The 13,014-nt window shown below is 42.5% G+C and overlaps 1 protein-coding gene across 3 annotated transcripts in view; it reads right to left on the bottom strand.

The window, feature by feature from the left end:
* The window catches only part of PANK1 (pantothenate kinase 1), a 101,639-nt gene that overhangs the window by 18,881 nt on the left and 69,744 nt on the right, over positions 1–13,014 (bottom strand). For all 3 annotated transcript variants that reach the window (XM_008696234.2, XM_040624127.1, XM_040624126.1), the window contains one exon: positions 3,937–4,289. In XM_008696234.2, the coding sequence (XP_008694456.1) occupies positions 3,937–4,272 (336 nt within the window). In that variant the 5' untranslated portion in view covers positions 4,273–4,289. The remainder of the gene's footprint in view (positions 1–3,936; positions 4,290–13,014) is intronic.

Raw genomic sequence — 13,014 nt, 5'->3', positions numbered from 1 at the left:
TAAATGATCTTGAATGGTCCACTTAGATTTAGAATTTCCCATTCCACAACAGTCTCTCACCTCCTGATAATTTTTCCACTATTCTTAACTTTTTTCGATTGTTTCCTTAGAGATTTCTGGCTTAAGAAAGGCCAATTCTTAAGTTCTCACACCTTGAGAAAAATATAACAAAGCCACCAAAAGATCCTTTTCTGTTCCCTAAATCTCATGTCAACCAAATAAGATTATTGTTACATCCTGTTTGTTAGAGGATAGGTCTTTTTTGAAAAGTAACTGAAAGAGTCACTTCTAACTTCTAATTAAAGTTAGTCTTAGCCTGAACAAAACTCACAAGGAAAAGTACCTATTGTAATGAAGAGCTAGGTAGACAAAAAGGATGAATTTTTCCTATACATTCTCTTATGTTAGAATACTTCGCATTTTAAAGAATATTCTTGTTGAAGTTAGGAAGTGTAGTTGTGGATGAAAATACTAGATTTGGTACATAAAATATTCTGGTGGGTACTTCAAAACAAAACTCACAGAACAGAGACAGGGGATAGACAAGTCTTCCCCTTGAGGATCACTTTCTTCAATGGTGGGATTCCTCATTGGCTTATCACTTTCTTAGACCATTTGTAGTTAGATTAAGTTTTTCTTTTGTGTCCATTTTGGTGTATCATTAATTCAGAAGGCTAATTTTTGCCAGCCAGAAATTTATTTGTGACAGTGATCCCAAATGTTAAAAGAATCAGAGAGGAAACAAGGAAGGAAGGAAGGAAGAAAGGAAAGAAAGGAAAGAAAGGAAAGAAAGGAAAGAAAGAAAGAAAGAAAGAAAGAAAGAAAGAAAGAAAGAAAGAAAGAGACAGGGAGGGAGGGAAAGAAAAAGGAAACAAGAAATGCAGCTCTGTTCAGTTGAAGTCTTCTACACAGGGGTCTAACTCAATGCCTGTCTCGTAAGCTCTTTCTTGTACATTCCAAATTGGATGAAGACTAGTTGACATTATCTGAGAATTAAATATATTCACTATAAATGAAAAGGATGTAGTCATTAGATGTAACAATTATGAACTACTCAGCGTCTGCTAAATGTCTTTTAGTTAGCTCTATTTATTTAGGTTTTTAAAAACACACTTCTGCAAAGCTGTATTATACCAAAAACAGTGATTTTATACAATAACAATGACAGGACTTTATTATATATATAGAGAGAGAGAGAGAGAAAGAGAGAGAGAGAGGGAAAAAAATATATATGCAATGCTTTATTTTGTCAGATTGCTTAATACATACGGTAGTAAATATTGATCATCTCCAACCAGGTTTCAGTGTTCTATTCTGGAAAGGGGAAGAGGGAAGAGCTTAGATTGAGCACATCTAAGGGTTTTAGCATTTACTGTTCCTATGCCTAAAATACCCTTCCTGGGATACTGGCCTGCTTTGCTTCATTACTTCTGGTTCCTGCTCCAATGTTACCTCATCACCTAAAACTCTCCCAACTCCCCCAACCCCCCTTTGCCTTGCTTTTCCCCTCCCCCTTCCAGAACATATTATTTACACACACACACACACACACACACACACACACACACACACACACAGGATATAGTGGTATATTCTGTACTTCGATATTCAGTTGCTTATTTAATTACTGACCGACTCCCCACACTAGAATATAAGCTCCTGGAGGGCAGGGGTTTTGTTTTGTTCCTAACAGTACCTGGCGCACAGAAGGAGCACAATAAATACTTGTTGGGTGAGTGAATGAAGGCCTAGGCAAGAGGGTGAGAAGACCTGTCCATCCTCACACACTTTGGAAGGATAAGGGCACATCACTTCGCGCACTGACAGACCAGCTATGGGAAGAGATCAATTCTGTCCTCACTTTGGCTAAGCCTGAGCGTGGACACAGAAGGCAGCCCTTTTCCTTTCTTTTACGGATGTATGCCCCTAGCTGGCCAGGCTCTTTGGCAAATATTCCAGACTTGCTCCCTGCTCCAGTCTATTCATTAGGCTCCAGCAGCCTGCCTGAAGAAGTAGAGGCTTCTTTATCTTGGTTATTATAAAATATGACCTTTCTCAGTTCGGAACTTTGAGAAACACACTTGCTCATAGCCAACATATATTGAGTAACTTCTTCCCAGAATGTACATTACCCCGAGGAGGAAAAGAGGGATGTTGCATAAACGCCCAGGTCACCTGGATTCTTCAGGCTCCCTAGTGGAGATGTCCAGACAGGGTGACCTGGAGAGTCCTCAGCACTAGGGCTGGGTCAGCATATTCTTCTGAGTCAGAATTGAGCTGACACCCCAGCTCTTACTAGGAGGCACTACTAGAGCCCCTTAATCCTCCTTAGCTTTAGTTTCTTTGTCCATGTAGCACAAGAATGCTGTACTGCCTGGTCTCCAAAGGTGACTTCAGGTTCAATGTTCTAGAACTCCTCCCTCCTCTCTCCACTCTACTGCCTCCTTTTTGCAAATGATAATACTGAGGGCTCCAGTATTCTCACTCAAAGTCATCCAGCTAGGTCAAGGCAGAGATAACGCTAGAATTCAGGTTCAATGCTTTTCCAACTATGAACTCAAATTTAATTTTCATGCCTCTGGATCTCAGGCTTTTCAGTTTCAAAACTCTTTGATCATTGAGTCCCTTTGGTGGGAAAAAAGATGCCATGGATCATTCAGGTGAGAGGCAGCATCAAATTCCACAGACAGGTCGGGGAAAGGGGACCCAGAAGAAAAAGCCAAAACCTGTGGTCATCAGTCTCCCACAGGACACTGTGCTAGGACTCCATTGCCAGCTGTCCTGGAAACTACTTACTACACTCCATGGGATAAATGATGTTACTTTTGATGATACAAATAAAATTTGTATGTATAGCTTTATTAAATGCCATGAATAAGGTATTGATTCATTAATTTATTCATTAATGATAGACTTTACAGCAAGACTGGATATGCCAGTTCCATGGCAGAATGTAGTAATCTGCACCCCAGGCTTTGAAAAAGTGTATTTTACAACTTATCTCACTGTATTTTCGACTTTCTGGCAAGCCCAGTCACTTCTGTTGAACTTAACTAACTTCTTCTCTCTTTTCATTTTCTACATCCTTTATTGCACTTTATTCTCATTGTATTCCCTGTGAGTTGAGGCTGGACAGTACAGAGATTATCTTGACGGTAGAGATGGGGAAATTGGAACACACAGCTGTTAGAAGATTGCTAAATAAAAAGAAACAGGAGATATCTTATTCATCTGTGTCCTCCATTTAGCCAGAATTGTCAGGTGTACGTGAGCAATGTAGGCTGGTATGGCCCGCCACGTAGGAGACCGCATTATTCTTACCACGTAAAACCATACTCCTGAAACCTTACTCACTAGTAAAGGAAGTCACCTATGAATGACACCAAATGTTTCCTTTTTGTTTCCAACAAAACTTCTGAAGGACATTTGTAAAACAAAAAAGACACTTACAGCAAACAATAGGGAGACAGCAGTCACCATTTTTCACAGGATTTATAGAAAGCCTCTCTGGCAGGGCCTCAGTCTCTACAGCTATAAAACCGGAATGATGATTATGCTTTCCACCACATGGTAATAAGAGTCTGTGGAAAACGTTACAACACTCCGAAAGGGATTGATATCATCTTAACTTTAGCATATCGTGCAGCGGTAACTGTAACAAAAGAGATGACGATAGCTAATATTTATGAGCATTTATTAAGTGCCAGGGACGTATTTTCTCCTTCGATCCTGTGTGGAACAACCCTAGGAGGTACAAACTATCCAGACACGGGAGGGAACTGAGGCACAGAGCGGTGCCGTGACCCCATCTGGAGTCCCAAGGCTAGCAGTCTAGCTCTTCCACACGAGAAAGCCATGATTAGGGACACAGGAGGGGCTTTTCTTTCCTTCTCTGAGAGGTAGTTTTGTTGTGGAACAAGCACAGAGCCGACATACCATTCTGAAGTCCTTTTCGAACTTGAACGCCCCGCCTCCCGTGGCGCAGAGCGTGGTGTGAAGGCTGGAGAAGTTCTTCTCGCTGCCCATCTGGATGAACGTGTGCATGGCACAGCTGGGGAAGCGGATGAAGTGCAGGTTCCCTTTGCGCCCACACATGGTCAGATTTTTCAGTTCCAGGTGGACGTCTCGGATCCCGGTTTTCCCGTAGGCGGTGTTGGAAGTCAAATATTTCCTGATGCTCTTCAGGTTCTCCACCTCCTCTTGTTCCTCTTCGGCTGTAATATCCTTTGGTTCAAAGTAGACCAATTTAACCAGTGTTCCACCGATATCCATGCCGAACCAGGGGAATGCTGGAGGACAGAAAGATAGTACTGTTGAGTTCTATGCATTTAAAGAGATGCTCAATTTCCGAATATCTGGTAATGAAATGCAGTGGTGTCACATCTGTATGTGCATTTACCATCTGGTGCCTCTAATTTCTTTTTTTTTTCTTTTTTTTTTTTTAAAGATTTTATTTATTTATTTGACAGAGATAGAGACAGCCAGAGAGAGAGGGAACACAAGCAGGGGGAGTGGGAGAGGAAGAAGCAGGCTCATAGTGGAGGAGCCTGACGTGGGGCTCGATCCCGTAACGCCGGGATCACGCCCTGAGCCGAAGGCAGACGCTTAACCGCTGTGCCACCCAGGCGCCCCTGGTGCCTCTAATTTCAACGCTATGTGCCTAAAAGAAGAGACAGGCGAGGAGAAATGCACCATTTAAACGGTGCCTGTGATTCTGCCCATACTCTTCTGAGAGTCTGCCTCAGGACTGAGCCTGAGAAGAGAAACATGGACTTTGCAGTCCCTTAGGCCCGTCTCCATTCCCAGGGCTTCTTAGACCTCGAGTATCCTCCCAAGCTGAGTACAATTCCAACTCTTAAAGATCTATTTCTACATACGCCATGGCTCCCACATGCTGATGATTTTATCAGAATCTTGGCCAAGGAAACAGCGATCTGTTCCAATGCCAGAGAAAAACTGGCTATGCCAGGTGGACCACGAGGCGTGCCGGTCTCTAGGGTGCACTCCTAGGGCACTTCTCAATGACAACTGTTACAGCATTCAATTTTCACCTCCACACGCTGACACTGTAAGGCATGAGCCCGCCGCTTTAATCTACAGAGTAGGCAGGAAGGAGAAAGTGAGCGGGTTATGCGAGACGATGACCCTACGGGGCATAACTCTAAAGAGAACAGCTCCTGTCATAGCTCATTTCTTTCTCCATGAAGCGGACACTCTCTTCGCCTCATAATGGCCTGTTAAGGAGTCCTCAAGCCAGCTGTGGGCTAGAATCACCTTCAGCATCCCGATTCTCACCTCCTCTCCCACAGGTTCTGATTTAATTCCGGGCTGCAACCTGGGCATGAGTGTTTTCTGACAGTTCCCTAGTGGTTGCAGTCTGCAGGCTTGGGAACTGCAGAAGAACCATGGCCTCTGGCAGGCAAGCCCGGCAGGAAGCTTAGCTCCCAAGCAGGTGTGCAGCGTGAAGGCGTGCGCTCAGGGGACGACGCTGGTGCCTGCGTGTGTGTCCCTGCGTGTGTGCGTGTGTATGCTCAAGATGTTTATCTACAACAACATAAATCTCCATCATAATCATTTTTCTTGTTATTAACAGAACAGGCTGAGCTCCCCGAACGGGCCGACTTCATTTAGCGGTGACCTAGAAAGTTAATGCTGTGCGGTCAGATGCTCTGCGATGAGCACAGAGCAAACCCGAATGAGACCGCGAAATCTGGGATCTCCCTTTTCACTTCCCTCAGCAGACTCCATGGGCTCAATTGGAAACTGTAATATTGAAGCTGAGTTTAAAGATACAGGGAGCTCAAATGACTTCTTTCAAGAAGTTTATTTTATTCAGCCCTGGAGAACATCCATACGAGCCCTAGTCAAGTTGTGCATTGTCTCACCCAGATTACATTGCCAGGAACACCAGGGAGACCTCCAGAAGTTCTTTTTTTTCTGGGCTGCCCTCCTATTCTGCCCTCTCCATTGGTAAGTTGGGGAGGGTGGGGGGGGGGAGAGGCACATAGCAGGAAGCCATCCCTGCATATGCAATGTTTCCCTCCCGTGCTTCACTACTGTCATTTCAGCTGTAATCCAAGCCAGCTGCTCCACCCTTGGAAGCAGTAACTCTTAACAAGTATAGAAAAATAAAACCCCAAACTCCCCAAAACATTAAGAGCAGCAGATTCCACTGACAAGTCCAAGGTAACAAATGTCCTATTATAATTGTGGAAGTTTGTAAAGCAAATCCCACACAGCCTAGTGGAGGTTGGGAAGCTTGCTTGTCCTAGCAGGAAATAATAGAAAACTGGAACAGTTCACCCCTACTAGTCAATTCAACTCACAGATGACATTTCTTGGTCCCTTCTCTAAAACTCACAGTCAGCATGGCCCACAGTGTAGGTAATGGGTCGAACCTCAAATCAGGATTCACAACTGCTTCCCATAAACAGCAATCAGTAACCAGCTCACTGTCACTCCCTCTACCTCTCTGGATCTCAATTCCCTTATCTGTGAAAGGAATGGATTGGAGTAGAATGGTCTGCAGTTCTCTCCCTACCATAAACTTCCTACGGATTCTTTCAGAAGTATAAAAAAAATCACAACCACCCCCAACCATGTAGGCTGACCAGAGCCCTAATTTTCATCTCCACTGAAATACTTTATGGCGTGTCAAAAGGTGCCTGGGCTTTGCGATCAGTGTTGCGGTTATAATCCATTCTTATTATAGTAGGAAAGACACCTACTACTAGACAGGATGGGGGAAGGGTGTTCTGGAACATTGCTAGGCTAATCATTTGGAAGAACTCTAGCAACACCTATTAAAATCAAAAGTACACATACATTTTTAACCCAGCTAATCCCTCTGCTGGGCCATATTTAAAAAGCACCAGTATTTGAGTATAGGTATAAGAAATGTTCATTGCGGGGTGCCTGGGTGGTGCAGTCGTTAAGCATCTGCCTTCGGCTCAGGGCATGATCCCAGCGTTCTGGGATTGAGCCCCACATTAGGCTCCTCCACTAGGAGCCTGCTTCTTCCTCTCCCACTCCCCCTGCTTGTGTTCCCTCTCTCGCTGGCTGTCTCTGTCAAATAAATAAAATAAAATCTTAAAAAAAAAAAAAAAGAAATGTTCATTGCATACGACCCAGCAATTGCCCTACTAGGTATTTATCCAAAGGATACAAACACAGTGATTCAAATGAGCACATGCGCCCCAATGTTTATAGCAGCAATTCATAACAGCCAAAATCAACAGATGAATGGATAAAGAAGATGTGGTATATATATAATGGAATAGTACTCAGCCATCAGAAAGAATGAAATCTTGTCATTTGCAACGATATGAATGGAGCTAGAGGGTATTACACTAAGGGAAATAAGTCGGTCAGAGAAAGACAAACACCATGATTTCACTCATATGTGGAACTTAAGAAACAAAACGGATGAACGTAGAGGAAGGGAAGGAAAAACAAAATAAGAAAAAAAAAGAAAAAAAAGAGAGGGAGGCAAACCACAAGAGACTCTTAACTATAGGGAACAAACTGAGGGTTGCTGGAAGGGAAGTGGGTGGAGGGATGGGGTAACTGGGTGACGAGCATTAAAGGAGGGCACTTGATGTAATGAGCACTGGGTGTTCTATGCAACTGATGAATCACTAAACTCTACCCCCGGAACTAATAATACACTATATGTTAACTAAATTGAATTTAAATAAAAAAGGGGGAGAAAAAGAATGTTCATTGCAGCACCCTTTACAGTGGCCAAATTAAAAAAAACAAAAATGGGGGCACCTGGCTGGCTTAGTCAGAAGAGCATGTGACTCTTGATTCATGAGTTCCAGCCCTGCCCTGGGTGTAGAGATTACTTAAATGAATAAAAACTCAAAAAAAAAAAAAAAAAAAACCAAAAAAAAAAAAAAAAAAAAAACACCCACAAAAACAAAAACCTGAGAACAAAGTGCATGCCCTATAACAGGAAAACTGTTCAACAAAGTTTATTATTTCCAAGCCATGGAATATTGGGCAGCTGTTGAAAAGAATGAATGAGATCTGTACCAGTTGCCTGATATCCCTAAGCTTCTGTTAATGAGAAAAGCATTAGATGCCTAGAAGTGCAAATAATTTATTTACCCTATTTGGTTTGGGGAAAAAAAAAAAAGGAGGGAAGGAAGGCAGGAAAGAAGGAAAGCAGGTGGAAGGGAGACCCCTATGTTTATGATTACATGAGCCTGCTGAAAGATAGAGAAGGCTATCCCTCCAGGCTGTTAATATCTTTAGGAGGTGGCAGGATGGGCAGGCTGTATGGGTGGAGGCTAGAGATTAGGGGAGGGGATGAAGAAAATTCTACACTCAGATCGTTCAGTACATGCAGAAGTAAAAAACAAAGAAAGAAAGAAAGAAAGAAAGAAAGAAAGAAAGAAAGAAAGAAAGAAAGAAAGAAAGAATTCAGTGATAATGGAAAACAGGAGACATCCCAGCACAGAAAGAACAGAACAAGCTGTGTGAAACCCAGAAAATAATCTAGTTCTGTAGTAGAAATCCAGTATTTACCCAGCCACAGCTGTCACCAGCCCTCGGAAATGAAGAGTCCCTCCACGGGTTTTTATTTGGTTGGCTATTGGTAAGTACAAGCAACTGCAAAGAGGTCTCACTTTTAAAAATGTGACAGGGGACACTTAAACATTTCATAAGTCATTTAGAATCCTGCTGTCTTTCCTGCTTCACCCCCTGCTCATTTCAAAGCTCTTGTTGGCAACTCAACAAAACTGTGGGGAAAAGTGTAGAGTTCTGAAAATTCAGTTATGTCAGCAGTTTTGTTTAAGGTAAAAGGGAATAAAGATCGGAACATTGCATTAGTTTAAATGGCACTAGAAACTGCTTTCACTTACCTATGTTCATTTCTTACCTTTATGAAAAAAATAAATGCTCTTCTATTCACATTTTAATGCTTTTATAGAAACTGTCAGATTTTTGAATGCACAGTTTTATTCATCTTCCTGATATCAAGGTCTACCTAAATCTTACACTTCCCAACCATAAGCCGTGGCTGGAGATAAAAGACAAGGGGAAGGAAGAACATCTCGGTGCAGCTATCATCCATGACTCTTGTGTTCTTTAATCCAGAATATTCAAATGCTTTGATAAATTCAGCTGAACCACTGGTAATAATCTGTTCTGTGTTTGCCAGAAGTGATGCTGGTTCTAGATACAGAATGTCTGCATTCACTCTCTACTCCTTCTTCAACCAGATGGCATTTTTAAAGAATTTCTAGAATATTCATCAAAGACGTTCANAGCAGGAGTCAAGGCTTAAAGTGCACAAGAAGACTTTCACAAACAACTGATTTACTCATTCAAGATGGTTTCTACCATAGTGAGATGTGTATAAACAAGATACCAACATTCATAAAGCAAGGTGTTACAGATAAGTGGTGGACTTTAGGTCTACCTTCTCTCAGCATATTATAAAGAATCATCATAATAATAAAGAATAAAAGGAACTATTTCCCAAAGAAACTCTTGCACAGGTGCAATAGGAAACATACACAAAGATGTTCACTGTGACAATGTTTAGCAATGAAAAACTGGCAACAATGTAGACATCCATCAGTGTGTTAATAAAATGTAATATACTTACATGATGGAATACTATATAACTAGGAGAACCAACTGGATTTATATGTGTCAAGACCGAGCCCAAAAACAATGCTGAAGGAAAACTGCTTTAATGGTGAGCCAGTGACATATAAGTTGTCTCTCCCAGGCCAGAACATTTAATTACAGGCACGAGACCCTTCTGCACTTTCCCACAGCGACAGGAAGCATTCTAGATGTTGGCTGATCTGTCAGCTTAAGTCCTGGACGCGACGATGTAGCCGGTCTTCAATGCACATACAGCATTGACCACGAAATCAACCTTTGTTTTTTAAACCACCCAGACTTGGGTACTGCAACAGACCCTGATCTGACTGCTACTTGAAATGGACTAACTTTAACAGCAACAAAAAAAGGTCAGGCTGCAGGAGGGAGGAAACGGATTTTGGAAGCTGGCAAAGCATTTGGTAAAACCAACCTGTATGATAACTTGAAAGGCAGGTAATATACCTAAAGAATTAGTATGATATTGTGGAAGATATTGAAAGTCAAATGTTAGTAGCATGTGCTGGTTACTGTTGGCTGCAGTTTATTTTTTAATTTTTATTTATTTTTATTAAAGTAGGCCTTGAACTTGGGGCTTGAACTCACAACCCTGAGATCAACGGTTGCATGCGCTACTGACCGAGCCAGCCAGGTGCCCCTGTTGGCTGCATTTTAAAAGATGCGCCCAGAAACAAACTGAGGGTTGCTGGAGGGGGAGGTCGGGAGATGGGGTAACGGGGAGATGGGCATTAAGGAGTCACGTGATGTAATGAACACTGGCCGTTATATACAACTGATGAATCACTGACTGAACTCTACCTCTGAAACTAATAATACACTATATGTTAATTAATTGAATTTAAATTTAAAAGGGGAGTTTACCATTAAAAAAAAAGTGCGCCCAGAAAGTAACTGACCGGTTTACAAACAAAAAGAAGAGGAAATAGGTTCCATCAAGTCAGACTTGCAGGGTTGGAAAAAGCAGCTGCTTCTCTCCCCCAACAGATAAACAATGAAACGGAGAAATGAGAAGGCTTTGCATGAGAGAGGACAATTAGCACTTAGCTGTGGGATGAGGTTCAAAGGAAGAGAACAGGCTATCACACTCACTCTTAACACTTTGAAAGGGTTACGACGTCTCCAAGTAAAAATGCAGTTAAGGTCAAGGCTTCTTAATTAATTCTTTCAATTAGAAAACCTCAGGGAAAAAGAGCCCAGAGGTGTGGCTTCCCCATCAAAGGCTGACAGGTTCAAAGTATCATCAATTAAGTCAATAAAGAAATGTTGGAAGCAAAACTACAAAGGCATCCAGTGAACCTAAGTATGCCAAGGACTGAGGGCTTGGCATATGGAAATAAACTAGAGTTAAATAGATAGGAAACTTCCTTGTGAACAGAGTTGTACTGCCAGAGAACGCCTGAGCCCCCAACCCTCTAAAGTCAGCCGAGAATGCGGCTCAGCTTCTACAAAGGCCATATTCTTCAGTCTCACCTTAGTTGTGATCCAGGAGGTTATGGGAAAAAGCCAAGGTCTTAAGAGAGCAATGGACTGGGGGAGCCCCTTTCCGAAAGAACAATCAAGACCCCAAAGGTACATCCACGACCTACAAGTCAGGGAGCCCAGACGGATTTCAGAATTGCTTCAGCACTTTAGAATGACTGAGGATCAATGAATGGATGTCTCCCATCCACCTCCTTTCTGAATAGGAATGTATATTGGGTTTTCCAATCTTTCTTTCACTGGTATTTATTAATATATGATGTGGGCGAGGTGGCACAGCTGGTAACTGGCCTCTTTTAGTTCATTAGTCTCTAGCTCAAGAGGACATACATCCAGAGTTGATGTCAAAACCACTTTGTATCACCCCCTAATTTCGATCCCCTGCACGTCATCCAGACGCCATGACTGGGCGAGGCTTCAGGGCTGTCTACTTTGGGGCAGGAATGCCTATATTCGCCTGCAGTTGGGAGAGCAAGGCAATCATCTGGTAATCAGAAAAGTAAATTGTGGTAGTCACTAGTGCTGCTGGCCTAATATTTCTGGTTGTCTTCCTTCTGGGCCCATGGGGTCAGACTGCAGCTCGTGGGCATTTTATAATTGAGCTGGGCAATGTGCCTAATCCAGTCAGTGCGCTGTGCATGGACATGGTGTACGTCACTTCCAGGCGAGAGCACTTACGGCTGGGGTGAGACCCTTCAAAACGCTTTTCTCTGTTAACCACGATCAGCAAAATCCAAGATAACGACTGTTGCACCCTCTGGGTCAGGGTGAGGATGAGCCAGAATGGAGCCCCCAGACACCCCCTCAATGGGTTTATAGTGTGAATGAGAAATAAACCTTTGTTGTTTTAAGGATCTGAGATTTGAGGGTTGTTATGCAGATGATCTGCCTATCCTGACTAATACACCCTCCATCAAATCCCAGCTATTTTCCCCTGGAACGGAGCCCTACCATGCAGAACCAGATCCCGGGACTACCAGTATTGCTGATAAACATGTGGCAGCTGAGTGTTAATAAAAAGGTATATAGGTCCTGTTGCATTTATTTCTGTCTAAAAATTTCTCCAAACACAAACCAGGATCGGCAATCTGGTAGTAATGTAAACTGTGAAATAAATCTGTATTCCAAATACTATGGTGAAGATGTTTAAAAGTTTTATTGGTAGTTGATGGCTTGAAAACAAAGCCTGTTTATCTTAAACACCTTTCTGGAACACTAGAATAGTCTCTGAGAGGCACCCATGCTTCCTGCAGTAAATTTCAAGGGTTACACAGTGAACTCCAAATAGTATCAACGAACAAAGACAAAAAAAACAAAAACAAAAACAACAAACAAACCCCCAAAAACCCAACAACCACAACGCAGAAAAGGTTTCCTACCGGTCAAAGAAACAATTTTAAAGGGCTAAGGGAGCCTGACACTAGAAAATCTACCTCCTCTTGAACAACCAGCCAGAGCTTTACAGTATTCCTAGTGAGGCAAAGTTCACGAAGACCAGTATTTCTTCCTGTGTGTAAGATTAGTGCCTTTGGGCACAGGTCTGACTCAGCAACCAGTTGCTGTCCTGCACAGTTGAACACATCTCTCGAGGTTCCACCAAATTGGAATTTGTTGAAATAATTGTGAATAGGGAACAGTGGTATTGAATTTCTTTTCATTACTTGCGAATAGATTTTTTTTTTAAAGATTTTATTTATTTATTTGAGAGAGCGTGCAAGTGGGGGGAGTGGAGTGGGGGAGAGAGTCTGCTTAGCGTGGAGCTGAACTAGGGGCTCGATCCCAAGACCCTGAGATATGACCTGAGCCTAAATCAAGAGTCGGACACTTAACGGACTGAGTCACCCAGGCGTCCCACAAATAGATTTGTTGAGCTAACTAATGGGTAGAAAAGAT

Source organism: Ursus maritimus, unplaced genomic scaffold (assembly GCF_017311325.1).
Source record: "Ursus maritimus isolate PB19 unplaced genomic scaffold, ASM1731132v1 scaffold_7, whole genome shotgun sequence".
Taxonomy (NCBI): domain Eukaryota; kingdom Metazoa; phylum Chordata; class Mammalia; order Carnivora; family Ursidae; genus Ursus; species Ursus maritimus.
The sequence above is the reverse complement of the archived record's forward strand: the minus strand, read 5'-3'. Positions and strand labels throughout refer to the sequence as shown.